This window comes from Hylobates moloch, unplaced genomic scaffold (assembly GCF_009828535.3).
Source record: "Hylobates moloch isolate HMO894 unplaced genomic scaffold, HMol_V3 SCAFFOLD_5, whole genome shotgun sequence".
NCBI classification, from domain to species: Eukaryota; Metazoa; Chordata; class Mammalia; order Primates; family Hylobatidae; genus Hylobates; species Hylobates moloch.
The window spans coordinates 81,978,242-82,004,861 of record NW_026652280.1 but is presented as its reverse complement, the minus strand read 5'-3'; the positions used below and the strand labels follow the sequence as shown (position 1 = coordinate 82,004,861).

Genomic DNA, 26,620 nt, shown 5'->3' with positions numbered 1-26,620 from the left:
GCAACCTCTGCCTCCCGGGTTCCAGTGATTCTCCTGCCTCCGCTTCCCAAGTAGCTGAGACTATAGGCGCATGCCACCATGCCCAGCTAATTTTTGTATTTTTAGTAGAGACGGGGTTTCACCATATTGGCCAGGCTGGTCTCGAACTCCTGACCTCGTGACCCACCCGCCTTGGCCTCCCAGAGTGCTGGGATTGCAGGCTTGAGCCACCCCGCCCAGACTTCTAGGTGACTCTTTAAGGGAGAGGCAATATATTAATGGTACAGTGCCCCCACAGGCTTCGTAGAGAATGTTGGTTCTAAGGGAGGGAATGGGCTTAGGGCCACCCTGCCCCTGCCCTGTGCTTCCTGGCTGGGGGATGGTGAGGAGGTCACTTAATCTCTCTTTGCCTCAGTTTCCTAATTATTAATGCCAGACTAGTCACAGGGCTGCCGTGAGGGTTAAAAGACCCTAACGTTGGTGGCTAGAAGTTGGGGGTCTTAGACCGAAGTCTCTGCTGAGGAAAAGACCAGAAGAACAGATAGGCTCTCAGGTGAGACTGGACGTTTTGTTTTGTTTTGTTTTGTTTTGTTTTGTTTTGTTTTGTTTTGTTTTGTTTTGTTTGGCTTGTCTGTATTTCTCATGTTTTATGCAGGAAACACACATTCTTATATAATTAAAATAATATTCAGAGTGAAAATAAAATAGCAGGCACTGCATTTGGTCCCCGGGGGAAGTGGCTGATCAGGAGAGAAGCCTGTCCATTGAGGGTGGGATGGAAGGGGGCAGTTCACCTGTGTCAGAGACACAGACAGGGAGGTCCTGGCTGCCCCAGGGGCCCAGGAGATGGCAGCCCTGCATCCTCAGGGATAGATGAAAGTGACATTTTCTGTCTGGGTGTGCCCTAACACTTCCTGAGAGGCAAATCCCCTTCCCCTACTCAGGAGGTGCCAGGCAGGGGAGGTAGCACACAGGAGAATGCTGCCTGCTTATGGGCACCAGTGCCTTTCCCATTGGCTGTCCTCAGCTCCAAGTCCTCTGAACATCAGTTGAGAGGGACCTTGAACCCTCAGAGGTCAGGCCAGATTCCTTCCCAGACTCTCCCCTCAGTGAGCCTGCCTAAGCTGCTCACATTGGGCAGATGTACAAAACGGAGGCACGTCTCAGACTTCCCATTTGGGCCCATGGTGTCCAGCCAGCAGCCCTGCTAGGCTCAGCCATGCTGCCCCACCCCCACCGGCCTTCGCTGAGGCAGCCCTTTGAGGAGAGCTGGGCTTGGTGGGTCCACAGCACTCTCCCTGCCAGTGACGTTAATCCGCAAAAGAAAGTCAAACATTAGCCCGGGAAACAGCTTATGCCTTATATAAGCCCCCCTGGGGGAGGCACAAACACAGCTTGTTAGAGCTGAGCTGCCCAACTACAGCAGCTGCCGGCCCCTAGGACAGAGCAGGGACCTCAACTACACTGATCACCAGCCCCATCGGATCCAGACCCAGCCACCAGGTGAGGAGGGATGGAGGGCCCCCCAGCCCAGGCACCTAGGAATCCCCAGGAATCTCCCAAGGCCAGGCTCCAATTGCGACTGGCCAAGCCCCTAGTGCCCTCTGAGACCCGCTTCGGGCTCTTACAGATACTCCAGCATGGTGGGCCCAGCCCCAGGGAACTGCCAGAAGCCAGGAGGCTCTGGGTTTGGGGAAGCCTTTCCCAGCAGGCAACCTGAACTCTGCTAACCCTGTGTATCTGCCTGGAGCAACTGGGGACATTCACCACCCACCCCCTAATCTGTCCTTTGTAGCCAACATCCAAGGCTGGGCCCCTTGGTCCCTGCTATGTGTCCTGCACTGCTTCATGCATGCAGCATGTGCGACCGGCCTAGCTGAGCACGCACATGCTTGTACCCGCAGGTGCACATGCGCACAACACACACCCGAGCTCACACAGCTGTGTCCTTATGCTGCAGCCTAAATGAGCACATACCCGTAGATACCTTTGTGTCCACACACCTGGACACACACTTCCACCTTTGATCCCGCAGCCCTCCATGCAGCTGGGCTCTTCCTCAGGCATCCACACAAGAATCTGCAGCTCCACATGCCGGAGCTTCCACATCTTTACACACTAACACATGCACCGCTCCACACACCTGTGCTCGCATATCCACCTGGTTCACCCTCCCACATATGGTTCCATAGACCCACGCACCACCAGGCACACATATACCTCTCCCCGGCCTATGCCCTGCCCACAGCTCTGGCTCATCTTGCCCCAGTGCCATGACCTTCTCGGAGATCCTGGACCGTGTGGGAAGCATGGGCCGTTTCCAGTTCCTGCATGTAGCCATACTGGGCCTCCCGATCCTCAACATGGCCAACCACAACCTGCTGCAGATCTTCACAGCCGCCACCCCTGTCCACCACTGTCGCCCACCCCCCAATGCCTCCACAGGGCCTTGGGTGCTCCCCATGGGCCCAGATGGGAAGCCTGAGAGGTGCCTCCGTTTTGTACATCCGCCCAATGCCAGCCTGCCCAATGACACCCAGAGGGCCACGGAGCCATGCCTGGATGGCTGGGTCTACAACAGCACCAAGGACTCCATTGTGACAGAGGTATGCCTGGGCAAACCCTCTCCCTCCACTTACCCGCATACCCCCACACCCTGCACCGCTGGTGGGCGGCAGAGGAGGCTGGGGGGTCTGGTGTTCCCAGGAACTGAGGACAGGCCACTGGGCGGGCAAAGAGGAAGGACCTGAGCACAGAAGCTCCTGTACCAAGACCCTTGGCTTCTTCCCACTCAGAGTCCAAGCAGTGCTTCAACAAACTGCTACTGAGGGCCCGTTCTGTGACAGGCACAGAGCTAAGCTCTGGGAATACAAAAATGCACCATGCCTGGTCCTGGGGGATCTACAGCCTGGTGGGGATAGCACCCATTAAGGAAAATATCACACACAGAAGTGTAAAATTGCAACTTCAAAGTGACCTTGCACTATGACCTACCCCTGGGGTGGGTGTGGGAGTGAGGGCGTGGGGAATGCGCGTTGAAGGAATCCTCCCTACAGAAATGCCCCTGGAACTGAGATATAAACATCAGTCAAGGGCCGAACAGGCAGTGAGGGAAAGGAGGAAAATTCCCTCTTGTGCAAAGGCCCCAAGGTGGGAGGGCTGTGGAGGAGGGACCTCACAGAGGGAAGGCTTGAAACACTCCACAGCAGACCCAGAAAATGTCTCATCCACACACATGCAGTCACTTGTGGGTTCACCTCTCATTCCCACAGCCCTTCACTGATTCACTGACTCTCTCACCTGCCACCTCGGGGAAATCCAGAGTTCAATAAGACTCTTCAATGAACTGACAGGCCAGTCAGGAGCCTATGATAGGATGAAGATGAGAAATCGAGGACTGGCATGCATCACTAACTGCCAGGCGCATTTGGGGGCTTTGTAGACACTGTCTTGTTTGATTCCAACGTGATGCTCTGTTGAAGGTGATTTCTATCTCCCCATACAGAATTTTTAAAAATAAAAAACCTAAGACCCAGAGAAGGGAAATGATTGTCCAGTGCCACATGGCTGGTCAGTTTCAGAACTGGAATTTAGAGCTAAAGCCCATAAGAAGTACAGGGAGACAAATGTTTATGGGGGTCCAAAAGAGGGAGAAACCGTTGGATTCAAGGGAGGCTTCATGGAGGAGGTGGCATCTGAGCAGTGAACAGAGACCAGTGTTTTCACCCTCCCTCAGGTACCATGAACCCCTCAAGTGCGGGAGCCTGTTTTTGCCTCATGAGAAGAGATGCGTTCGTTGCAAAGCCCTTACCTGGTGCCAAGCACTATACATCTGTGGGTTCCTGGAGGCCCAGGAGATGTAATCTCTTTAAGAGAAGTATTATCTCCAGTTCACAGATGAGGAAACTGAGGCTCAGCTTGATTCCATGACCTTCCCATGTTATACATGGCTAGAACCTGGCAGAGGCAGGATTTGAATGTAGGGCTATGTTCAGAGTCTGTGTGATTGTTATTCATTTGTTTAACAAATATTTTTATATAAAGTGCTTACTATGTGCCAGGCATTGTTCTAAGACCTTCACAGATATTAACACTTTTAACCTTCCTGACAACACTATAAGATAGTTCGTATTGTAATTCTCTCTCTCAGATGGGGAAACTGAAGCACAGAGAGGTTAAGTAGCTTGCTCGAGGTCACACAGCTAATAAGTGGCAGACTCAGGACCCAAACACACACACCTGCACTCCACACCATGACATTTGCTGCTCTCATATCCCTAGATTGTATCTCCTCCCTGTCATATTGCTACTTTCTCCCCCCAGCACCAAGCATAATGCCTGAAACCCATCAAGTCTCCATTTGTTGACACCCAGTGCATAATACTGAGGACATAAAGTCGAAGAGCCGCTAGCCCTGCCTTCCCTCCAGGAGCACACCACTAGTGAGACGCAGAACCGCTCTCAAGCATCATGGGCAGTTTGGTGGAATACACACATTTCCCAAGGCAGGGATTTTCTGCTGCTTTGTTTACTACTCTATCTGTAGCAGCTAGAATAGTGCCTGGTACAGAGGAGGTATCCTGTGGAATGAATGAATATGTGCTTTGTACACTCAGAGTGCTCTGAGGCCCGGGGAGAGTTATCTAACCAGCCTGGAGTGAGGATCGAGGCAGGCTTGCTGGAGTCAGTAACGCCCACACTGGGCATGAAGAGGTGGGAGTTAGTGAGCAGCGCACCCCAGGCAAAAGGAAGGGTGGTGAGGAAGAAGGGTCAAACGCAAAGGCACAGAGGCAAGAAGAAAGGCCCAGCGCAGTAGCTCATGCCCGTAATCCCAGCACTTTGGGACGTGAGAGTTAGTGAGCAGTGAACCCCAGGCAAAAGGAAGAGTGGCGGGGAAGGAGGGTCAAACGCAAAGGCACAGAAGCAAGAAGAAAGGCTGGGTGCAGTGGCTCACACCTGTAATCCCAGCTACTTTGGGAGGCCAAGGCAGGCAGATCATCTGAGGTCAGGAGTTCGAGACCAGCCTGGACAATATGGTGAAACTATATCTCTACTAAAAACATAAAAATTAGCCAGATGTGGTGGTGCACACCTGTAGTCCCAGCTACTCAGGTGGCTGAGACAGGAGAATTGCTTGAACCTAGGAGGCGGAGGTTGCAGTGAGCCAAGATCACACAACTGCACTGCAGCCTGGGCACAGAGCGAGACAACCCCATCTCAAAAAAAAAAAAAAAAGAAGAAGAAGAGAGCAAAAAGTCAAGATTGCAGGTTCCAGGGTAAGGCTGGAGGAGTGAGTAGTAGGATATGGAGGTCCCCAGACATGGAGCTGGAGAGGACAGCAAGAGGGCCCAGCTTAGATGCTACAGAGGTGAAGGTGTGGCCTCTGTCCTAAGGGCACTGGGGAGCCAGTGACTGTGGTGGTGTTAAGCAGGGCTGACACCACAGGTCACCTTCAAAGGCTCGTCACTCTGACTGCCCCTTAGAGGGTAGTTTGTGGAGTCTTTTAGTCCAGCAGCAGGGAGACCTGTTAGCAAGCTACACAGGGATCCAGGACACAGAGGACAGATAGAAGGGACAGTCAGAATAGATACCAGGAAGGCCAGGAAGTTGGAATCTCTGGGACCTGGTAATTGAATGCAACTGAATGATGTAGGGAGTGAGGGACAGGGAGGGAGTCAAAGATGCCTCAATAGCCATAAGTAAGTTTCCAAATGTACAGGTGACTTGCCATGCACCTGAGACCTGGGAAGACAAAAAGGAGTAAAACCCACCGCCCATGTCCTGCAAAAACACAGAACCCAGCCAAAGAAACAAAAATCTCACAGGGAACAATTCAATCACCGTCACAATAACATTTGCTGCATGCTCACACTGTGCCAGATGGTTCTAAGCACTTTGGCCACATAAACTCATTTCGTCTTCACAATAACCCTCTAAGGTTAGCATCTTTATTATCCCATTTCACAGATGAGGAAACTGAGCGACAGGTCATTGGCCCAAGGCCTCACGTTTCATACAGGATGGAGTGGGAAGTCAAAGTCAGGACAGGCTCCAGAGCCTACGCTCCTCAGGAATGCACAACCCCCAACCCACAATCCGTGAGGCTGACCGTGCACCCTGCTGCCCAGGGGCATCACAGATCCTCCTTCCCTGCCTTTAGTAGCTTCTCCAGGGCAGAGACTGTGCCTCTCTCACCCATCCCTGTCATCACAGGACTAGATGCATGGCAAGTGCTCAGTCAACACCGAATGAAGGACTTGCCCCCTCAGAGCCTGGTGGGAGAGACAGACGGGAGGGATGCAGACACTGCTCACTGCTGGGAAGTGGCTTCCTTTCCAGAAAACCCCTCGAGCAGCCTCTAGAAAGGCCAGGCGGAGAGAGAGGTTGCAGGCCTTGTACCCAGTCAAGCATCAGTTCACGCTTGAGCCAGTTCCCAGTCACCATTTCAGCAGCTGAGACAGTGTGAACCACCATCCCAGCAGGACACCAGGGGTCGCCAGGCCTCGGGGCACTGCACCCTTCTCTGGGTCAGGTCTGGCCCAGGTATTCATCAAGCGCCGGATCCCTAGGACTCTCAGCTGTGAGAGCCCTTAGGAAGCGTCCCTGCCCAGCCATTAATGCATTAGTGGCTGGACCCAGTCAGCCACACTGGTACCAGCACAGCAAGGGCAGAGCCCTTTCATCTTTCTGTTTATGGTTCAGCCATAACAAGTCCAGTTCCATGTGCTTGGGTCAGGTTCTGGCACCCCTCGGCTAGAGACAAAGCAGTGGCTGGACCTTACCTACAAGTAGGTCTCTGACGCAAAGGCGGGGAACTGACGTGTTGGCTCCAGGTGAGGAGGGTGGTAATGAGGAAGGCAGGGTATTTGGCGAAGAGCGAGATCAGTCCAGGTGACACCTGTTGGTAGAAGCAAGGGGCCATCTCGCAAACAGTGTGGGATCGTGAACCAGAGCTCACAACCTGCCTCTGCCAATGATCAGGAATGTCATGATCCCTAGAAGTCTCGGATTCCTCATCCCTAAAAAGGGCTAAGAAAGCAAGTGTGAGGGTTAACGGGGATAACGCAAGCACAGTACTGAGCCCAGGGCCTGGCACACAGCATTCCATTTTCATGTTAGCTTCCCCCCTTGCTGGTGCCATGCTTTTTTGCTGTTGTTATTAATAGGGATGTCTGAGAACTAGAGGGTTTGTCCCCATCGGAAGAGAGGGGGATCCCCCAGTAAAAAGGGGGGCCAGCTCTCACAGTTGTTTCTAGCTCGCCCAGGCCCTGACTTTGCCTCCCTCCTCAGCCTGGCCTTCCTCTCCTGCTCAGATCCAGCTCCTCCCCCACAGTCAGCAACCTGGCGAGTTACCTCGCCACTCCAGCTTCAGTCCCCTCATCTGTAGAATGGGGACTTTAAGGAGCCTCCCTCTTGGAGGGGGCAAGAGGGCTGGAGGGCTGAGCTGGTGGAGTGCACAAGCCCAGCACTGGGTCTGGACAGGAGTGGAGGCGGTCTCCCTCCCCCTTCTGATCCCCTAAGCTTTCCTGGCAGGGGTGACCACAAATTCCTTTCTCTTGGTGCAGCAGAGAAGGTCAGGATTTTTCAGAATGAGCTTTACTAGGACATTAAGAGGAAACAAAGGCCTTTAAGTCTAGAAAGCATGGGAACACGAATTCTGGACTCTGGGCTCCCTGGAGAGGCACGTAACCCATAGTCCACACCACTGAACCTCTGCTTGTGGGCCTCAGGGCGTGGGCCCGGCCATGGATGAGCAAGATCCATCTCTCTAAGGGCCCTGGGCTTCGTCTCTGGGCCTTGAGCCTCCCTGTCTTGTCTCCAGGGCTGCAAGAAGCCCTCCCCCCACCCTCTCCAGGGTGGAAGACTGCTCCAAGGAGGCCACAGGTCAGCTGCTGGAGAAGCAGAGAGGCTGCCCAGTGAGGCCTCCCGGGAGCAGACTTCCAGCCAGGGGAGGGTCCCCTGCCGGGTCTCTGGTCAGCCGCCTCTGACCCTCCTTCATCCCAATCCCCAGTCCCCAGTTGCCCATCTCTCATCTCCAGCAGCACTTCTGCTTCACACCCCCGTTTGCCCACCCTCGGCCCTGCCGGGGGCTCGTCCTCCTCCATCTCTTTCCTCGCCTCCCATCTGACTCCTGGGAAAAGGCCTGAGAGCCCCACCCAAACCACTTTTCAAGCCAGCCTGATCCCTATTGACAGCCCTGACCTAGAAAGCCCCTGATTATGTGCGCAGGAGGAGGTGGGACCTTCCTGTGAGCTCTCCGGGATCAGGAACTCACCAGTGAGCACCCACTGTATACAGGGCCCTGGGCTGGTGTTTGCATCCCTTCTCTCGTGACCCTGCAAATCAGGCACTGTTGTCCCCATTTTACAGAGGAATACACTGGGCTCAGATCCAGAAGGTGGCCTTCCCAGACATGATGGTGGGTCAAGCTTTTATAGAAGAATGAGGGTGTTGGGAGGTCCTGACTACAGAATCCATGCCCTTTCTACTGCATTACCTGTCCCTGTGAGCACAGGCCTTACAATGACTTAATGACATTAATAGTGACAATAATAATAAGACAGCTATTGTGAATTGAGTGCCTATTGTTTTCCAGGTATAAGTGCTGGGTGCTTTTCATTCCTACGTCATTCACAAGCCTGAGAAGCAGGTACTAGGTACCTGTGGGTACTGATGATGAGGCTGAGCCACACGGAGGTTAAGTAATTGGCCCCAGAACACATAGCTCCTAAGTGGCAGAGCTGGAAACTGATGTCTTTTTTGACTATCCCCAAGATACCTGGCTCATCCTCTCTGGTCCTTGTGCCCCAGCACAGGTTCCTTCAGGGATCCAGGAATGCACATGGGCAGCAGCAATTCTCCTCTAAGCTAGATCTGACCTAGCTCCAAAAGGCCCCTGAACTAAGGCAGGCTGTTTCCTTGTTCCTGCTCTAGGGGGTAGGGACCACGTATGTGGTTCCAGGCAGAGCCAGCTCCCCACACGCACAGCAAGGCTCCATCCTGCTGATCATGGTCCTGATCACAAATGGCTCCTCCTGACTCTCTACAGCCCACTTTCTGCCTCATGCTCTGCAGGGGCCACCTAGCCTCACTTCTTCCTGCTCACACTTTGGATACGATGTCAGAGCAGCTTATCTGGCTCTGACCTTGACTGCCTCCTTGACCACAATCCCAGCCTATGCTGGGCTATGCTGTCTTACAGTGGCTTTCAGTAACAGCTCCCGTGTATGGTGCCTTTCCTTCAGCAGCCCAGGCCTCAGAGCATGGCACACAGGGAAGCATCAAGGAGCTGTGCTCAGGGCCAAGGGTAGCATCTTGGGTCCAGCAGACCTGAGTTTGAGTCTCTTTCTTGAAATGAATTAAGCTATGCTTGAGCAAGCCACTTACCCTCTGAGCCTCAGGTTGTCTATAAAAAGAGATAACAATAGTACCTACTTTATAAGGTTATTATGGCATTAATTGCAAAGCTTTCTCCTGAGCATAGTGCTTTTCTCTTTCTTCCCCACCACCCTCCTGATGCATCAGCCCACACAGAAAGGCATGGCAGTGAGTTTCCTACCCTTTCCTTCCAGAACCCAGCTCCCTTGGGGCTCGGCTACATTCCAAGAAAGGAAAAAGATGGTCAAGAACACTGAACTAGGCCAGGTGCAGTGGCTCATGCCTGTAATCCCAGCATTTTGGGAGGCTGAGGCAGGTGGATCACCTGAGGTCAGGAGTTTGAGACCAGCCTAGTCCAACATGGTGAAACCTCATCTCTACTAAAAATACAAAAATTAGCCAGGCATGGTGGTTCGTGCCTGTAGTCCCAGCTACTCCGGAGGCTGAGAGAGGAGAATCACATGAACCTGGGAGGCAGAGGTTGCAGTGAGCCGAGATCGCACCACTGTACTCCAGCCTGGGTGACAGAGTGAGAAAAAAAAGAACACTGAACTAAAATACTGGGAGCAAGAACATTATGTGGAATTGCCAAAAGTTGATGAGACGGATCAGCCAAGGTCATGTCAAGGACTAAACAGAACCACCAGGAAGTTGAGTAACTGGCTCTGTTCAACCAACAAGTTGCCTTTCTTCCCTCTCTGGGCTTCCTCAGTAAAATAAAGATAATTAAATCCAAGGACTCCAAGTGGCACAGCCTATGCATGGAGACACAGTCCAGGGAAACACAAGTCACACTCAACTCTTTGAGTAATAATCAAGACATCTGCTATAGGTTTTCTTAGCAGGGCCTCCTCAGGGGCTTTGTACAGAAAGCGTGCCAAAATTCTCCCGGCCCTGTTCACTCATTAATTATTTGTTGAGGAAACATTAACATATACTATGTAGCAACTATTCTGCTAGCTATTAGAGATAAAACCTCAAGGCTGGGCACAGTGGCTCACTCCTGTAATCCCAGCACTTTGGGAGGCCTAGGCGGGAGGATCATGAGGTCAGGAGGTCAAAACCATGCTAGCTAACACGGTGAAATCTCGTCTCTACTGAAAAAAAAAAAAAATACAAAAAATTAGCCAGGCATGGTGGCGCATGCCTGTAATCCCAGCTACTCAGGAGGCTGATGCAGGAGAATTGCTTGAACCTGGGAGGTAGAGGTTACAGTGAGCTGAGATTGCGCCACTGTACTCCAGCCTGGGCGACAGAGCAAGACTCTGTCTCAAAAAAAAAAAAAGTCAAATGAGACATTCTCTGTCCTCAGCAAGATTACAGAATACAGGACAGCAAACAAGTGAATAAGCAGCTAGAATGCCATGTAATAGGTGCCCTACTGGAGGTAAGAACAAGAAAGGGAAATGAGGAGCACCTTACCTACCCTGGGCGGCTAGACACTCTTATCCATTTATCGAACTGACAAACACTTATTGACCACCTGTTTGTGCCAGACGACCATAAAAGAAGTTCCTGGCTCTCCAAAAAGATGATATTGACATGAGTTTCAAAGGACCGTCAACACTACTAGAATAAGGGGATCATAACCAGCACCAAAGCAAAGAGAAATGTAACAGCATGGAGCTTCTGTAGTGTAACCTGATTGAATCCAAGGACTTGCATGGCTCAGACTATCATGGAGACACAGTCAAGGGAAACACAAGTCACACTCTTGACACCTTCAGTAATAATCAAGACATCTGGCCTAAGTTTTCTTAACAGGGCCTTCTTAGGGTCTTTGCACAGAAAGCATGCCAAAATTCTCTCTAAATACCTTCCTCTCTCCCAGAAATTCCAGGATGCCTTTAAAAATCTCACCCATTTGCTCCACATCTGGTTCCCTCATTGCCATGCTTGTCTAGTCCCAATCTTCTTCCGATCACCCCTTATAAATCCAGCAGGTCCTTCAAATATTCAGGAATCATGCCGTATATTGGTTTCCTAGGGCTACCATAACAAAGCACAACAAATTGGGTGGCTCAGAACAACAGATTTTATTGTCTCACAGACAATAAGAGGCTAGAAGTCCAAACTCAAGGTGTCGGTGTGTCCTCTCCAAAGACTCTAGGGAAGAATCCTTCCTTGCCTCTGCCAGCTTCTGGTGGTTGCTGGCAACCCTTGGCATTCCCCAGCTTGTAGACGCATCACTCCAACCTCTGCCTCTGTGGATCATAACATCCCCATGTGTCTCTCTCTTCTCTTCTTATAAGAACACGAGTCATAGTGAATTAAGAACCCACTCTACCTCAGTATAATCTCATCATATTATAATGTAGCTAATTACATCTACAACTCTATTTCCAAATGAGGTCATATGCTGATCCACAAAGAGTTAAAACTTCAATGTATTTTTTGGAGGGACACAAGTCAACCCATAACAGTTGCAGATCTCAGATCTGAGTTTCAGTCTCTGTCTTGAAATGAACTAAGCCATGCTTGGGCAAGCCACTTGCCCTGTGAGATCAGGTTCTTTGTCTATAAAAAGAAATAACACGAGTACCTACTTTATAAGGTTATTATGGCATTATTTGCAAAGCTTTCTCCTGATCTTCAGGGAAGATTTGTGTTGGTCTTCAGAGAAAATAGATTTGTGTTGATCTTTAGGGAAGCTATGGCCATATTTTTCTCACCAGTTCTGATGTGCTTCATTAACCATGAAATCTCTAGGAGCAATTTAGAGTGCAATTGAAGTTCAATTTTTAAAAAATATTTAACCACAAATTGCTCTTCCTTCCAAGCTTCAAAACGTCATTGAAGGATGATAATCCTCCAGTAGACAATTTTTCCATAGTAGGTTTTCCAATCTGACTGTGAAGAAAAAACACTTCTCTCCTGCTCACTGGTGTGTGGTTATATCCTCAGCACATACAGCCTAGACACTATCCATCTTGACATGCACTCATTCTGGTGAAATGAGGCAGTTCTCCACATAGCATTTGGAGTGTGGGCCCTATGACCTCTCATGTAGACATTGGCAGATCTCTAACTTCTAAGGCTCTCAATCCCTCTGTTCTTTCTGTGGAATGTTCACACATTCAATTCCACAAGTATTGAGTGCCTAGTATGTGTTGGATACTGTTCTTGATAATGAAAGTACAGTGGTAAACAAAACAGACTAAAAGCCTTATCTTCATCAGGCTGATATTATTGGGAGAGAAACATGCAATAAACCAAAAAGATGGAAAGTCATTCAGCATTCTGATGGTAGAAGTACTACTGAGAAAATTAAGTAGAGTAGGTATAGGCTGCTGGAAGTTATAATTGTAAATAGGGAGGTCTCACTGAGAAGATAACATTTGAGCAAAGATCTGCAGGAGATGCAAGTCAAGTAGCTATCTGGGAGAACATTCTAGAAAAAGAGACCAACATACGCCAAGACTCTGAAGTAGGAGCATGCTTGAAATGTTTATGGAGCAGCCAGGTGAACAATTCAACGAGAGTGGAGTAAGTGAGGGAGAGGGCAGTAGCAGGTGAGAGCAGACAGGTGACAGGGATAAAGATGTTAGCCGATTTTCCAGGGCCTCGTAAGCCATCGTAAGGATTCAGGCATGTTCTAAACAGGACTCGAAAGTTTATTCCAGGAATGATATTTTCTGCAAATTGCTCAATTTTCTGGTAGAAACTAGCTCATGACAGTTATTCTAAAGCCTACATGATCACAAGCATCGTGGTAGAAACCAAGATCCAGCAGATCTGGTCTCAGATGGTAGAGCAGGACAGCAGCCTGAAACTATTCCAAGCAGTTCTGACAACTGACCTTGTCATGATCCAAACAGATTACTGATTTCTTAAGGCATTAATTATCCTGGAGGTTGGGATAAAAATCTAATTTCCATTTGCAGCTTCTTATGGGATGTATCAGGATAGGCTAGGTTATTATAACAACAATAATTCATGGCTTGAAGAATATTGAAGTGTTTCTCTTTCTCATGTGACAGTTCCAAGGTGAGTAGCATTTTAGGCCAATGGGTGGTTCTGCTCCACAGGGTCATTCAGGGACCCAGACTGACAGCAACTCTCCAGAGTTGTTCTAGTTGTCACCATTCCCACCAACAGGAGGGGAGAAAGCATGCAAGTCCAGACTAGGGAATCCCTCTTAAGCAAATGAGGTGGAAGTAACATACATCTCTTCTACTCACATTCCATTGTCAAGAACTACATGGCCCCACCCAGTACAAGGTCATCAGGGAAATGTGCTATTTAGTACAGAAGAAGGGGTGAATGAATTTAGGTGAACAGTAGGTCTCTCCTTTAGATTTTCCTAAAGGGACGTTACACAGCATGCCACAAAGTACCAGAAGTCTCTCTAGATGCCCCCTTGCATATTCCACCTCACACCCCCTTGCTTCTTCCTTTACCTTTTTCCCTCCTCCATCTCCTCCCAACACACATACCATGCAGGCCCCCTTCCCAACTAAAAGGGACCACCAGGCTTGCTGGCCATGCTGGGCCACTCTGAGACAGCTGCAGGACCTGGAGACTCCATCCACCACCATTCTTCCTCACTTCCAACTGAGGAAAGTGAGAAAGAGCTCCCTGGAATGTGTGGTTCCTCACCTTTTGGAATGTTTTGCTTCCAAAACATTCTTGTGAGGCATTTCTATTGAATTAAATTCTCCACTTCATTGCACAAGTAATTCAGATGGCTAGAGCAAAGGGTGCATGTTGGGGATTAGCAGATTAGACCAGACAGGTAGGCAGGGGCCAGAGCATGGAGGGCCTCATAAACCCTTGTTAATGGGGCATTATCTTTACCCAAAGGGCAAGGAGAAGCCAGTGAGCACATTAGGCAAGACAGGCACCTGATTTGAGTGGCGTTTTAGCCCTTCAGGTTATCAGGGAAAGAATGGCTAGGAAGGGATGAGGCCGAAGGCCGGTAGACCTGTCAAGAGGTTGCTGCAGCAGCCTCATCTGGGCCTCAGTTTCTTTATCTGTAAAATAGGGTGATACTAGCACCTACATAATAAGGTTATTGTGAAGACTAAAGTTAAAACATGGGAAGAGCTTAGAACAGCGCCCAGTACCTAGAATGCCCTCAATAAATATTGGTTGTCATTATTAATCTAACTGCAAGATGATGAGGCCTACACTAAGGCAATAGTAGTGGAAATAGAGGAATCCAGATTCAAGAAATATCAAAAAGCTAGAATCTTGAAGATCAAGTGATTGTGGAGTAGGAGAGGGAGGAAGGAATCAAGAGGGTTATCAGCATGATCTCATTTATATATGGTATCTTTTAAAAAAATGTCCAATTCGCAGAAGTAGAGAGTAGAATGATGGTTACCAAAAGCTCGGAGGGAAGGGGCTGGAGCAAAGGAATGGGGAGTTACTGATCAAAGGGTACAAAGTTTCAGCTAGATGGGTGGAATACGTTTTGAGATCTGTTGCACAGCATGATGGCTGCAGTCAAGAATAATGATGCATTGTTTATTTCACCATAACTAGAAGGGTGACTTTCAAAAGTATCACCACAAAAAATGTCAAGTAAATGAAGTGATGTTAATTAGCTTGATTTAATCACTTCACATTGCATACATATATCAAAACATCACACTGTTTTCATACATGTAATATAATTATGATTTGCCAATTAAAAATAATATAAAATTTTTTAAATAAAAATAAAAAAGAGGCTGGATGTGGTGACTCACATCTGTAATCCCAGTACTTTGGGAGGCCAAGGCAGGCAGATCACTTGAGGCCAGGAGTTAGAGACCAGCCTGGCCAACATAGTGAGCTCCTGTCTATACAAAAAATCCAAAATTAGCCAGGTGTGGTCATGCACACCTGTAGTCCCAGCTACTTAGGAGGAAGGCTTTATTTAGCCCAGGAGATTGAGGCTTCAGTGAGCCATGATCATGCCACTGTACTCAGCCTGGGTGACAGAGTGAGGCCCTGTCTCAAAAAAACATTAATTAAATTAATTAATTAATTAAAAAAGAAGGGTACCAGTCCCTGAGATTGGGACTTTAATGAGAAGTGGGGTGATAAGTCCCATTGAATCTGGGATGTGCCTGTGACTTTATGCAGGTGGAGTTCTCAAGTAGGACCACCGAATCTACTCTGGGGGTCAGAAGAGAGGTTGGGCTGGAGGTGTAGATTTGGAATCTTCAGCATAAAATAGGAATTGAAGCCATAGGAACAGATGGCATCGCCTGGGGAAAGTGGAGAGAGAGGAGGATTCAGGAAGAGCCCTGGGGAAGCTTCAAGGGCTAGGCAGAGAGAAAGGAGCCGTGAAGGAGAAGAGGAGTGCAGAACAGCAGGAAGCCTGACGGAGGGCGAGATCAGCAGCATCCACATCTGCCAGAGGGCAAGCCAGGCCAGGATTCGGGACGTTCCGTTGTGTGCCATAAAAATGAAACTTCGGTGACCTTGATAAGCACAGATTCAGTGGATGGGTTGGGGGCAGAATCGAGACATGAAAAGGAGATGAGGATGGAGTGATAGCAAGTACAGCTCCTCGTTCAAAGGATTTGGCTTTGAAGGGAAGAGAGAAATCGAGTGAATGAGGAAAGGAAAGAGGTTTTAAGATGGAGAGATTTGGACACACCTAAATACTGATGAGGAGGAGCAGAGAGAGAGAGAGACTGGATCTGCAGGATGAAGAGAGGTGGCAAGGATAGAGGAACGTCCCTGTAGAGGACAGAAGGCAAGGTCAAGGGGTTAGGCAGAGGGACTGGCCTGGGCTATGTGAGGGGCAGGGAGGAGGCAAACAGGGAAGCAGGCAACTTGGAGAGGAGGAAGAAGTTGAGGCCAGACCTGGATGTGGTAGCTGAGTAGACTTTGAGAGCCATAGGACAGGCCACACATGCCTGAGGGATGCAGGTAAGGGGCCGAAGAGTCACAGACAAACCCAAGGAGCTCTGAGCTGGGCTGAAAAAGGAAATGGTCCTTGGGAGGTAGGGGCCAAGTCAGGGCACTGGGAGAGGAAGCCCACATGTATGAGGGCACAGGCTGAGCATGGCTGAGCAGGCTGTCTACACTGAGCTGGGCTAGCCCTACCTTTCTCTTGTGCAGTGGGACTTGGTGTGCAACTCCAACAAACTGAAGGAGATGGCCCAGTCTATCTTCATGGCAGGCATACTGATTGGAGGGATCGTGCTTGGAGACCTGTCTGACAGGTGAGACATGGGGGCACAGCCCATGGAGGCATGACCCATGGAGACAACCCTTCCCTACTCTGCTCCACCCATGCACCCCCAAAGAGGCAAAGAGCTGGGGAGGGTGGGATGGCTCTTGCTGTGTGGCCTTGGGCAAACCTCACTACCTTTCTGGACCACAGCCTTCTCTCCACCCCAAAGCCCTTACAAGTGGAATCTTCCAGCCTTCCTTTCTTTTTTTTTTTTTTTTTTCTTAAGACGGAGTCTCACTCTTGTTGTCCAGGCTGGAATGCAATGGCAAAATCTCAGCTCACTGCAACCTCCACCTCCTGGATTCAAATGATTCTCCTGCCTCAGCCTCCCAAGTAGCTGGGATTACAGGCGTGTGTCACCACGCCTGGCTAATTGTTGTATTTTTATTAGAGACAAGTTTTCACCATGTTGGTCAGGCTGGTCTCAAACTCCTGACCTCAAGTGATCCTCCTGTCTCGGCCTCCCAAAGTGCCGGGATTACAGGCATGAGCCACCGTGTCTGGCCTCCAGCCTTCCTTTCTTCCAGGGGAAAAGGCTTCCACGTTTTGGGACACAGCATAGTGGCTGTGTAGCAGTGGAGGCAGAGGAGATGGACTGCTTAAAGATGGGCGGTCCTTTGACCCCTGCTCAGTCAGCTAATCTGAGGTGGATGTAGAGGAGATCACTCATTAACTCAAACCTCTAATTGCAAACTTGTCAAAAATAGCAATTACCGAGAAAGCTGTATCTGGGGAGGGAGCTTTATGTGCCCCACAGGGAAAGGTTGGGGGTCGGGTTCAGCCCTTTGCCCCACAGCATGCAGAGTCACTCCTCTTGGCAGGCACACTGTGGCTAACCTGGACCCTCCTCTCCTTTGAGCTACAGGTTTGGCCGCAGGCCCATCCTGACCTGCAGCTACCTGCTGCTGGCAGCCAGTGGCTCCGGTGCAGCCTTCAGCCCCACCTTCCCCATCTACGTGGTCTTCCGCTTCCTGTGTGGCTTTGGCATCTCAGGCATTACCCTGAGCACCGTCATCTTGAGTGAGCTGCAGTGGGGCAGGCAGCTGGGCTTTGGGGAGCACCATCCAAAAGCCAAAAGAGAATGGGATCTGGGTCTGGCTCAACCACAGGCTCCCAGTGACCTTGGTCAAGGTGCCACCCCCTCTCAGGACCTCAGAGGCCTCACTTAAACTTAACAATGACAACAAGCATAGTAGTAGCAGCTGTCAATACTGAGGACTTACCCTGGGCCTGAGACTCTGCTAGGTGCACAATCTCATTCAATAACACTTGCAAGTAAGTGACACTATTATCCCCATTTTACAGATCAGGAAACTGAGGCAGAACAAGGAAAGTCACTTGCCACTGGAGAAGCAGTGGTTAAGAGAATGAGTATGGAAACAGACACACCTAGGTTTGAGTCCTATCCCCATGAGCCTCAGCTGTGGCATCTGTAAAATGGGGATGATGAACTTAGGGTCAGCATCTGAACAGCAGGAAGCCCCAACAGAGGGCGGTATCAACAGCGTATGTGGGGAGGATGTCGGTGGCCATGGGGATGCAGAAGCTGGTGCCCCTTCACAGGGAGGTGCCTGGGACCTAGCAGAACACTAATCTGGTGCTTGAACTCCTCCCACAGATGTGGAATGGGTGCCTACCCGGATGCGGGCCATCATGTCGACGGCACTCGGGTACTGCTACACCTTTGGCCAGTTCATTCTGCCCGGCCTGGCCTATGCCATCCCCCAGTGGCGTTGGCTGCAGTTAACTGTGTCCATTCCCTTCTTCGTCTTCTTCCTATCATCCTGGTATGTGGCCCTCTCCTCTTCATCTGTTTCCTTAGGTGCCCCAGGGCCAAACAGGGGAGCCCATACCTGCCCAGGCTGGCCAACTCTGTGTCCCCAGGCACCCAGTCCCAGAGTCAGGGAAGGGCACTCCAGGGAGGAGGAACTACATAAACAAATGCATGCTGCAGGAGAGAGCAGGGATGGGGGCACGTGGGGAAGCAGGGCCTGCCTGCAGCTGAAGAAGAGGGTAAGTGGAGGTGGACGGGATGGAGACCAGCTGGGAGAGCATGGAAAGCTAGGGGGGCCTGGACTTCATGTGGAGGGAGGTAGAAAGCCATGGAAAGAGTCTGTGGTGCTACAGGCCTGATCAAGTTTCTGTTTGTGAAATAATAGTCCAGAAGGACAGACAGACCCAACTGAGTGGGGACAACAGACAGATGGGAGGAGACGGTGCTGGGAGGAGGATTCTGGGAGACTAATCTGGGATATATCTTGAAGGAAGAATCTGGAGAACTGAGGACTGCTGGAGTTGAAATAAAAGGAAAGTTCAGAGAGGAGCCTAAGCCTGGGAACCTGGGAAAATGGAGGTGCCTGGGTCAGAGACCCAGAGTGGGCAGAGAGCTCATTACCAACATGTTGAACCCGAGGCCACACAGAAAGACAGGAAATGGGTCTTTAGAAGGTAGTCAGAGCTGGCCAGGCACAGTGGCTCTCACCTGTAATCCTAGCACTTTGGGAGGCCAACGCAGGGAGATCACTTGAGGTCAGGAGTTTGAGACCAGCCTGGCCAACATGGTGAAACCCCATCTCTATTAAAAATACAAAAATTAGCCGTGCATGGTGGCGCATGCCTGTAATCCCAGCTACTCAGGAGGCCGAGGCAGGAGAATCGCTTGAACCTGAGAGGTGAAGGTTGCAGGGAGCCAAGGTCACGCCACTGCACTCCAGCCTGGGCAACAAAAGCAAAACTTCATCTCAAAAAAAAAAGGTAGTCAGAGCCAAAGAGCAGGAAATCCCACAGGAGCTCAGGAAAAGAAATGAAGTCTTGGAGCGACCTTTTATTGAGCATCTGCTACGTGCACGGCCCATTTTGGGCATCGACCTACGTCATCTCTGATCCTCATGGCTTCTCTGTGTGAGGGAGACATTATTGTCCCCATTTTACAGATGAGGAAACTGAGGCTCAGAGATGTGAAGCAGTTCCTCAAAGTTACACAAAAAGATGCAAAGCTGGGATGGAACCTTAGCTCAGAAATGAGAAGAGCAGCTCCCAGAGCGGATGGATAACCTGGGGGTGACAGCATTCAGAGTCAGGAGGCAAAATAAGGGTGGGCGATCAGCAGAGCACAGTTCAGAGCTTGGGCCAGTTCACTGTGTGACTTGGGGCAAGTCTCATGCCCTCTGAGCATCAAGATTTTTCTAGGTGGCTGGGTGCAGTGGCTCACGGCTGTAATCCCAGCACTTTGGGAGGCTGAGGCAGGTGGATCACGGGGTCAGGAGTTTCAGACCAGCCTGGCCAACACAGTGACACCCCGTCTCTACTAAAAACACAAAAAATTAGCCAGGTGTGGTGACGCATGCCTGTAATCCCAGCTACTCGGGAGGCTGAGGCAGGAGAATCACTTGAACCTGGGAGGTGGAGGTTGCAGTGAGCAGAGATCGCGCCACTGCCCTCCAGCCCGGGCGATAGTGTGAGGCTCCATTTCAAAAAAAGAAAAATATTTTTCTAGGTAAAATGAAGATAATGTTGCCTGTCACCCAGAGTTTCATGGGCCTGGTACACAGGAAGGCTCACTAACTGTAAGCCATTCCTGCCATAATTCTCGGGAAGAGGAGGACAGAGTGCAGGCCCTTGCCATGGTTTTGGGAGGAAGTCACTGGTAATCGTGGTAACAGCAGGCTCAGAAGACCGTCAGGGCAGGAGGAGTGATGGGCCCAGGAAGCTGCCACCATCAACTGGGGCAGTGGCCTGAGGCCAGGCAACCAATGTCCACTCCCTGAGGGCCTCACTGAATCCAGGTCACCCACAGGGGCTACAGCTAAAGCTGACCCCACATTGGACCAGACTTCTCCAAACACCACTCCTTTCTCCCCACATCTCATCCTCTTCCTTTCCTCTTATCCTGGTGACCCTCAGGAACCGCTCAGAATGAGCCAACCTCAAAAGCATAGCCTGGGGGCAAGAGAGAGTGGGGGTGACTGCCCATTTGCCAATCCCAAGACGCCATGCTGTGCTCACTCCTTCCCCACAACTCCCCCAGCAGAGTTAGTCCTTTGCAGGGAGAATTTGAAGGTCCCAAAGGCTAGTCCCTGACCTCACCTTAGCCTCCATCCCCCTCCCAAGCTGCCCTGTGGCTGTGGCCCTGCCCTCTCTTCTCCAGAGAGACTGGGAATGCAGCCCAAAGAAGGCTGGGGAGGTGGATGTGCAGGACCCTCCAGCAGTCCAGCCTTGAACATGCCGTCCCCTCCCCAGGCCCCACCTGCCTTGGCCTACAGCCTGGGGCTCCTAGTTAGGGAAGACACCCAACAATAACAAGTGGCCCAGGTGGGGGGCAAAGGAAAGGCTCTTCTGGAAGGGGAAGAAGAGAACACTGGAATTTGTGCTGGCTGCAGGCAGCCCAGGTGCAGAGTTTGGCCAAGTTTAAATTCCATGAAATCTGCAGTGAGATAGCTCAGGTTTCTGGTCCTCCTACCCCTTGGCCCTGGCTATTGTTCTTCCAGCCTCTCAAAAGGGGCTCTGGAGTGGGAGGAGCCACTGTGACTGGTCTCTGGCCCCTAGGTGGACACCAGAGTCCATACGCTGGTTGGTCTTGTCTGGAAAGTCCTCGAAGGCCCTGAAGATACTCCGGCGGGTGGCTGCCTTCAATGGCAAGAAGGAAGAGGGAGACAGGCTCAGCTTGGAGGTAGGGGCTGAGGACTACAGTCTGGGAGCAGAACCCCTGTGCTCCACTCCGGGGCTGGCCCCTCCCCTTGCCTCTGTTTCCCCGGCTCACAGCCTATACCACATCTGATTCCCTGAGCTCCTCTAGAGGCACCAGGCCTGCATCTCCCTCTCTTCCTCCTGCCCACCAGCTGGTCATTAATGGCACCCCTCCCCCTCCTCTGCCCCAAGGAGCTCAAACTCAACCTGCAGAAGGAGATCTCCTTGGCCAAGGCCAAGTACACCGCAAGTGACCTGTTCCGGATACCCATGCTGCGCCGCATGACCTTCTGTCTTTCCCTGGCCTGGTAACCCACCCTCTCCCTGCCCACACCCTGCCAAGGAAGGGGTGATAGACAAGGCCTCCAGTAGGCTCACCTAACAGCAAGGCCTAGGGCATCTGAAAGAGAAGTCAGGGAATCCCCTCTCCTGGGCCACCACAGCCCAGCCCCAACCCCAGAAATCTGCTGCATTCCTGCCCCACACCCAGGTCCAGCCATCAGGGTCTGCTTCCCGCTGGGGTCACAATGCCCTACCCCTCACCCCCAGGACAAATGCTCCAGACCCCTTCCCCAGCTCACATCCCTGTCACTCAGTGTCCCCATGCTCTCCCTCTCTGTCACTGCCTGCCTCTGGGTCAGCTCTGCCCTCTGGAACCCCACAGAGCAAGGCTAGACCAATGGGTTTCAGACTCGAAGACAAAAATTATATTTCTCTCAAGTTTTCTCCTCTGTCTGACTTTCTCCTGCTCCCTGAAGGCCCTTTCTGTGACCTGGTTTCTGCTTCCCATCCTGGCCATTTCTTTGTGAATAGGATTCAATTTGTCCAGGAACCCCTCAAAGGGATCCCACAGTTCAGAGAGAGGAAGGGAAACATCTGACCCAAGCATACAGCTCAATGCTCACCTCACCAGTCTGGATGTTAAACTTCTGCCCAACCAGGAGAGATCATTTACTGCCTCCTTTGGTCTCCGAGATTCCCTCCAGTCCTGATCTTCTCTAGAGTCAGTTATTGGTGCCTTTGCCACCACACCCTGGACCATGCCCACATCAGACATGACCAATCAATCACAGCGCTTTCTCCCTGAGCCCAGACACGATCTCAGAAACCTCAAAAGGACACTCAAGCAGCCCCTATCATCAGTTACAGTTGGCACAAGAAGTGAAGCTATTCATCATTCTGGTGACCCCATGACCAGCATGGGGAGTGGCCTCTGCCTGGCTGCAGATGCTAACCAATCCTTCTCTGCCTCTCAGGTTTGCTACCGGTTTTGCCTACTATAGTTTGGCTATGGGTGTGGAAGAATTTGGAGTCAACCTCTATATCCTCCAGATCATCTTTGGTGGGGTCGATGTCCCAGCCAAGTTCATCACCATCCTCTCCTTAAGCTATCTGGGCCGGCATACCACTCAGGCCGCTGCCCTGCTTCTGGCAGGAGGGGCCATCTTGGCTCTCACCTTTGTGCCTTTGGGTGAGAGACTGGGGCTACCCCAGAACCCTCTGGAAGAGGCTGCCAGGTTGGGTGCCAGGGACTTCACTGCTGGCTCTGCCTCTAAGTCACTGTATTACCTTGAGCGGGTCCCTGCACTCGCTGGGGCTCAGGGTCTCTCATCTAGAAAATAACGCAATTGGGCTAGATGACATCAAAGCTCCTTTCCAGATCTGACTTGAACTGGGCAAAGTATGGTGGTATCTGGATAGTGTGAAAATTTTTGAGGTATTGAGAGTGTCCTGAGTGACATCACTGTAGAGGATAAGCTGAGATGGTAAAATGACAGAGCTCATGCTCAAGAAAGACCCCACAACCTACTCCATCATGACCTTGGAAAAGCTACGTTTATTTTATATGGGTGTTGGTTGATACACCTATACCCTTCCAAAAGAACTTGAGGTATTTTGAGGCAAGAACAAGAACATATACAACAAAATATAAATGGAAATAGAGGATCAGAGGCAGGGGAAAACACAAACATAGCAGGACACAGGCATGCAAAGCATTACTCAGCTTTAAGTTTGGATCTGAGCTTCCTGGAAGCCAAAGCAAAAAGGGAGACAAGATCAGCTAAGGAGTGAGAACACTTAGGTGCTCCTGAACTCCAAGGCCCACATTTTCTTCCCTCTGCAGACTTGCAGACCGTGAGGACAGTATTGGCTGTGTTTGGGAAGGGATGCCTATCCAGCTCCTTCAGCTGCCTCTTCCTCTACACAAGTGAATTATACCCCACAGTCATCAGGTAGGTGCTGGACCTGGGGCCAGGCCCAGCCAGAGGACACAGGTCAGGTGGGACTGTGGCATTGTCCTGTCCTCTGCCCAGGGGAGCCATCCTTTATGTACCCCACACACAGGCTGCCAATCCCTACTCTGAACCCTCGCAGGCAAACAGGTATGGGCGTAAGTAACCTGTGGACCCGCGTGGGAAGCATGGTGTCCCCGCTGGTGAAAATCACGGGTGAGGTACAGCCCTTCATCCCCAATATCATCTACGGGATCACCGCCCTCCTCGGGGGCAGTGCTGCCCTCTTCCTGCCTGAGACCCTGAATCAGCCCTTGCCAGAGACTATCGAAGACCTGGAAAACTGGTCAGTCACTGCCTCTGGCCCCATCAGTGCTCCTCCCTGGGGAAGCAGGTCTGGGCCCAGGGCTTTTCCTGAGCTCTCTGTCCCTAGGTCCCTGCGGACAAAGAAGCCAAAGCAGGAGCCAGAGGTGGAAAAGTCCTCCCAGAGGATCCCTCTGCAGCCTCACGGACCAGGCCTGGGCTCCAGCTGAGGACAACGGAACCCCGTTTCCCTGCCCTCCAGAGAGTGATCCTAGCCAGGCACCTTAGGAGTACAGGGAGGCCCCAGATAGGTCCATCCTCCTAGGATGAAGCCTTCTGAGAGCTTGGTGAAGGTGTCTCCATCACCACCACCAGAGCCTCCTGCCCAGCCCTGGCCAGTTCAAAGGTTCAGCCATCGACCTTTCCATACCCATCCCTGCCCTTGTTCTCCCTGCAACCCAGGCCCTGCCATTCTTCTGTGTAGCCCTTCCCCACTGGCCACCTTCCGCCACTGCCCTGGTCCTCTTCCCCTGAGGTCCCCTGATATCCCCTGGCTCAGTCCTAACAAGACTGAGTCTTAACAAGATGAGAAGTCCTCCCCTCTTGACTCCCACACTTTTCTTTGATGGGAGGTTTCAATAAACAGCCATAAGAACTCAAGCCATGATGTTCAGGAATGGGGGTGGGGGTGGGGATGGGAGCTGGCCACTGTGTGGACACATGAGCATGCACATCTGTCCATCCACACTTCATGTACGACAGGCCTGTGTACAGGCACCACAGGTACATGCAAGCTGGACTGATGTGAACATGAGCAAGCACATGTGAGTGCTCTGAGGTGTGTACACCACACCTGTGCATGAAAATACATGTGTGTGTCTACATGTCCCAGCATGCATGTGAGCAGATGACTGACCAAGCCCATCTTGCAGCCCGGTGGCTGCAGACAGAAGCCAGAGCCCCTCCAATCCTGATTCCCTTCCCCTGATCACCCCAAATCTCTGATCTATGTCTCAGCCCCATGCCCAGCAGATAGTTTTTCTCGTGTTAACTGAGAAAACTGCATTGGTAGCTGACCGCTGTCAATATCTGCTGCCATGTTCCCGGTTCCCTCCAGCCGCAGCAGAACAGCCAATCCCTCCACCAGCAGCCATCCCTTTCCCTCTGGGGTCTCTGCCCATTCCCTCTGTCTTGGCTGCTGCCCATCACCAGTTAAACAAGCTTAGGCTTCTCCCAACTTAACAAAAATCAAAACAAACACATGCCAGGATGTTGTATCTCTTTCCAAGGGCCACACTGGCTCTTTCTCCCCTTTGAAGCCAGACTTCATAAAGGAGCTGGCTGCCTCCCCTGTATTCACCTTCTAGCCTCATACACCTCCTCCACTGCACTCCGGCTCCTACCCCTTCCCTCCCTGGAACTGCTTTCACCAAGGACACTCATCCCCTCCCTGTGCTGAATCCATAAGTCACTCTTCAGCTCTCCTCTTACTGGCCTTTCGGCAGATTTGGTCCTACTGGTCACTCTCTTCTTCCTTAGTTTCTGAGAGGCCACGTGTTTGCAGCTCCCTCCCACACACTGGCTACTCCTTCTCAGGCCCCTCTGGGGTATCCTATAAATGCTGCAGTGTTCACTTTGCCTATCCTGCCCCCACCCCTTTTCTAAAGATCTGCATCCCCAGAATCTGCCAACTGAACAGTTCCATGACCTGCCATCTCTGGTGGTGACCAGCTAGACCAGAGGGCACTCCAGATCCAAATCTCATTTATCACAAGGGCACTCCAGATCCAAATCTCGTTCATCACATACTCTCTCCTGGGCTAGGATTTGAGATCTTAGAGGTTCTTATCCATCTCTTCGTCCTTGCCCTGGGAAGGCAAGTTAGCATGAGGCTAGGCTGGCCCAGATGCAGATAGAGCAGAGAAAGCCAGTTGCAGCAAGAGAATAAGGCAGATGTACAGAGAAAAAGAGAACAAGAGACCACATGGGCCCAGATAAAAAGAGTTGGTGAGGCGACTTCCATTGGTTCTTAATGAATTCCAGGTCTCGGTTCCTCATCAGCCCTGGATGCGCTTTTTACCCTGGGGTTCTATTAAATATCCCTGAATTCTCCAAATAAATTCCCCTTTCTGTTTAAGCTAACTTGATGGGCTGCTCCTTGTAACCAAACTGCTCCAAAAGCAGCTCCTCTTGGTCTATCATCTCTTAAACACTGATGTGCCCCAGGAATCTTTCCTAGGACCTCTTCCTGTAACATTCTTCCCCAGCACTGTCCAGTGGAAACACAATGTAAGCCACGTATGTAATTCCAAATTGTCTAGTAGCCATTTTTAAAAAGCTAAAAGAAAACAGGCGAAATTAATTTTGAATATATTATATACATAATATAATAATATTTGACCCAGTATATTCAAATATTACATTTCAGGATTAATATTAACATTATTAATTAGATATTTTAAAACCTTAAATTCAGACTAAGTCTTCAAATTCTGGTGTGTATGTTCCACTAGCAGCATATTTCAGTTTGGACTAGCTCAATTCAAGCACTCAGTAGTGGCTACTGGCTACCACCTTGGACAACTCAGACATACTGCAGGGCTTTAATTATCAGCCACAGAGCTAATTACTCTCAAATCTGTATTTGGATATTTGAGAGACAGCTTAATAAATATGAAAGGGATGGTACTGTACCCCTGCGTCAACCTTCTGGTGACTTCCCACTGGGATAAAATCTAAAGTCTTTCACAAGGCCTGCCATGACCAGGCCCAACCTCCCTCAACGGATTTGGTTTTTAACACTCTCTACCTTGTACCCAGAAATCCAGCCTCAACTGATTTTTTCAGATCCTAGACTGCCCCTGCT

The 26,620-nt window shown here is 50.7% G+C and overlaps 1 protein-coding gene across 1 annotated transcript; it reads left to right on the top strand.

The window, feature by feature from the left end:
• Positions 1-1,394: 1,394 nt before the first annotated feature.
• SLC22A8 (solute carrier family 22 member 8) lies at positions 1,395-24,392 on the top strand. The gene is made up of 11 exons (XM_032153152.2): positions 1,395-1,482; positions 2,249-2,585; positions 16,417-16,520; positions 17,397-17,551; positions 18,150-18,318; positions 21,077-21,200; positions 21,410-21,525; positions 22,474-22,688; positions 23,343-23,451; positions 23,594-23,797; positions 23,885-24,392. The coding sequence occupies exons 2-11, from the start codon at positions 2,253-2,255 to the stop codon at positions 23,982-23,984; spliced, it is 1,629 nt and encodes a 542-aa protein (XP_032009043.1). The 5' UTR covers positions 1,395-1,482; positions 2,249-2,252; the 3' UTR covers positions 23,985-24,392.
• Positions 24,393-26,620: the final 2,228 nt, after the last annotated feature.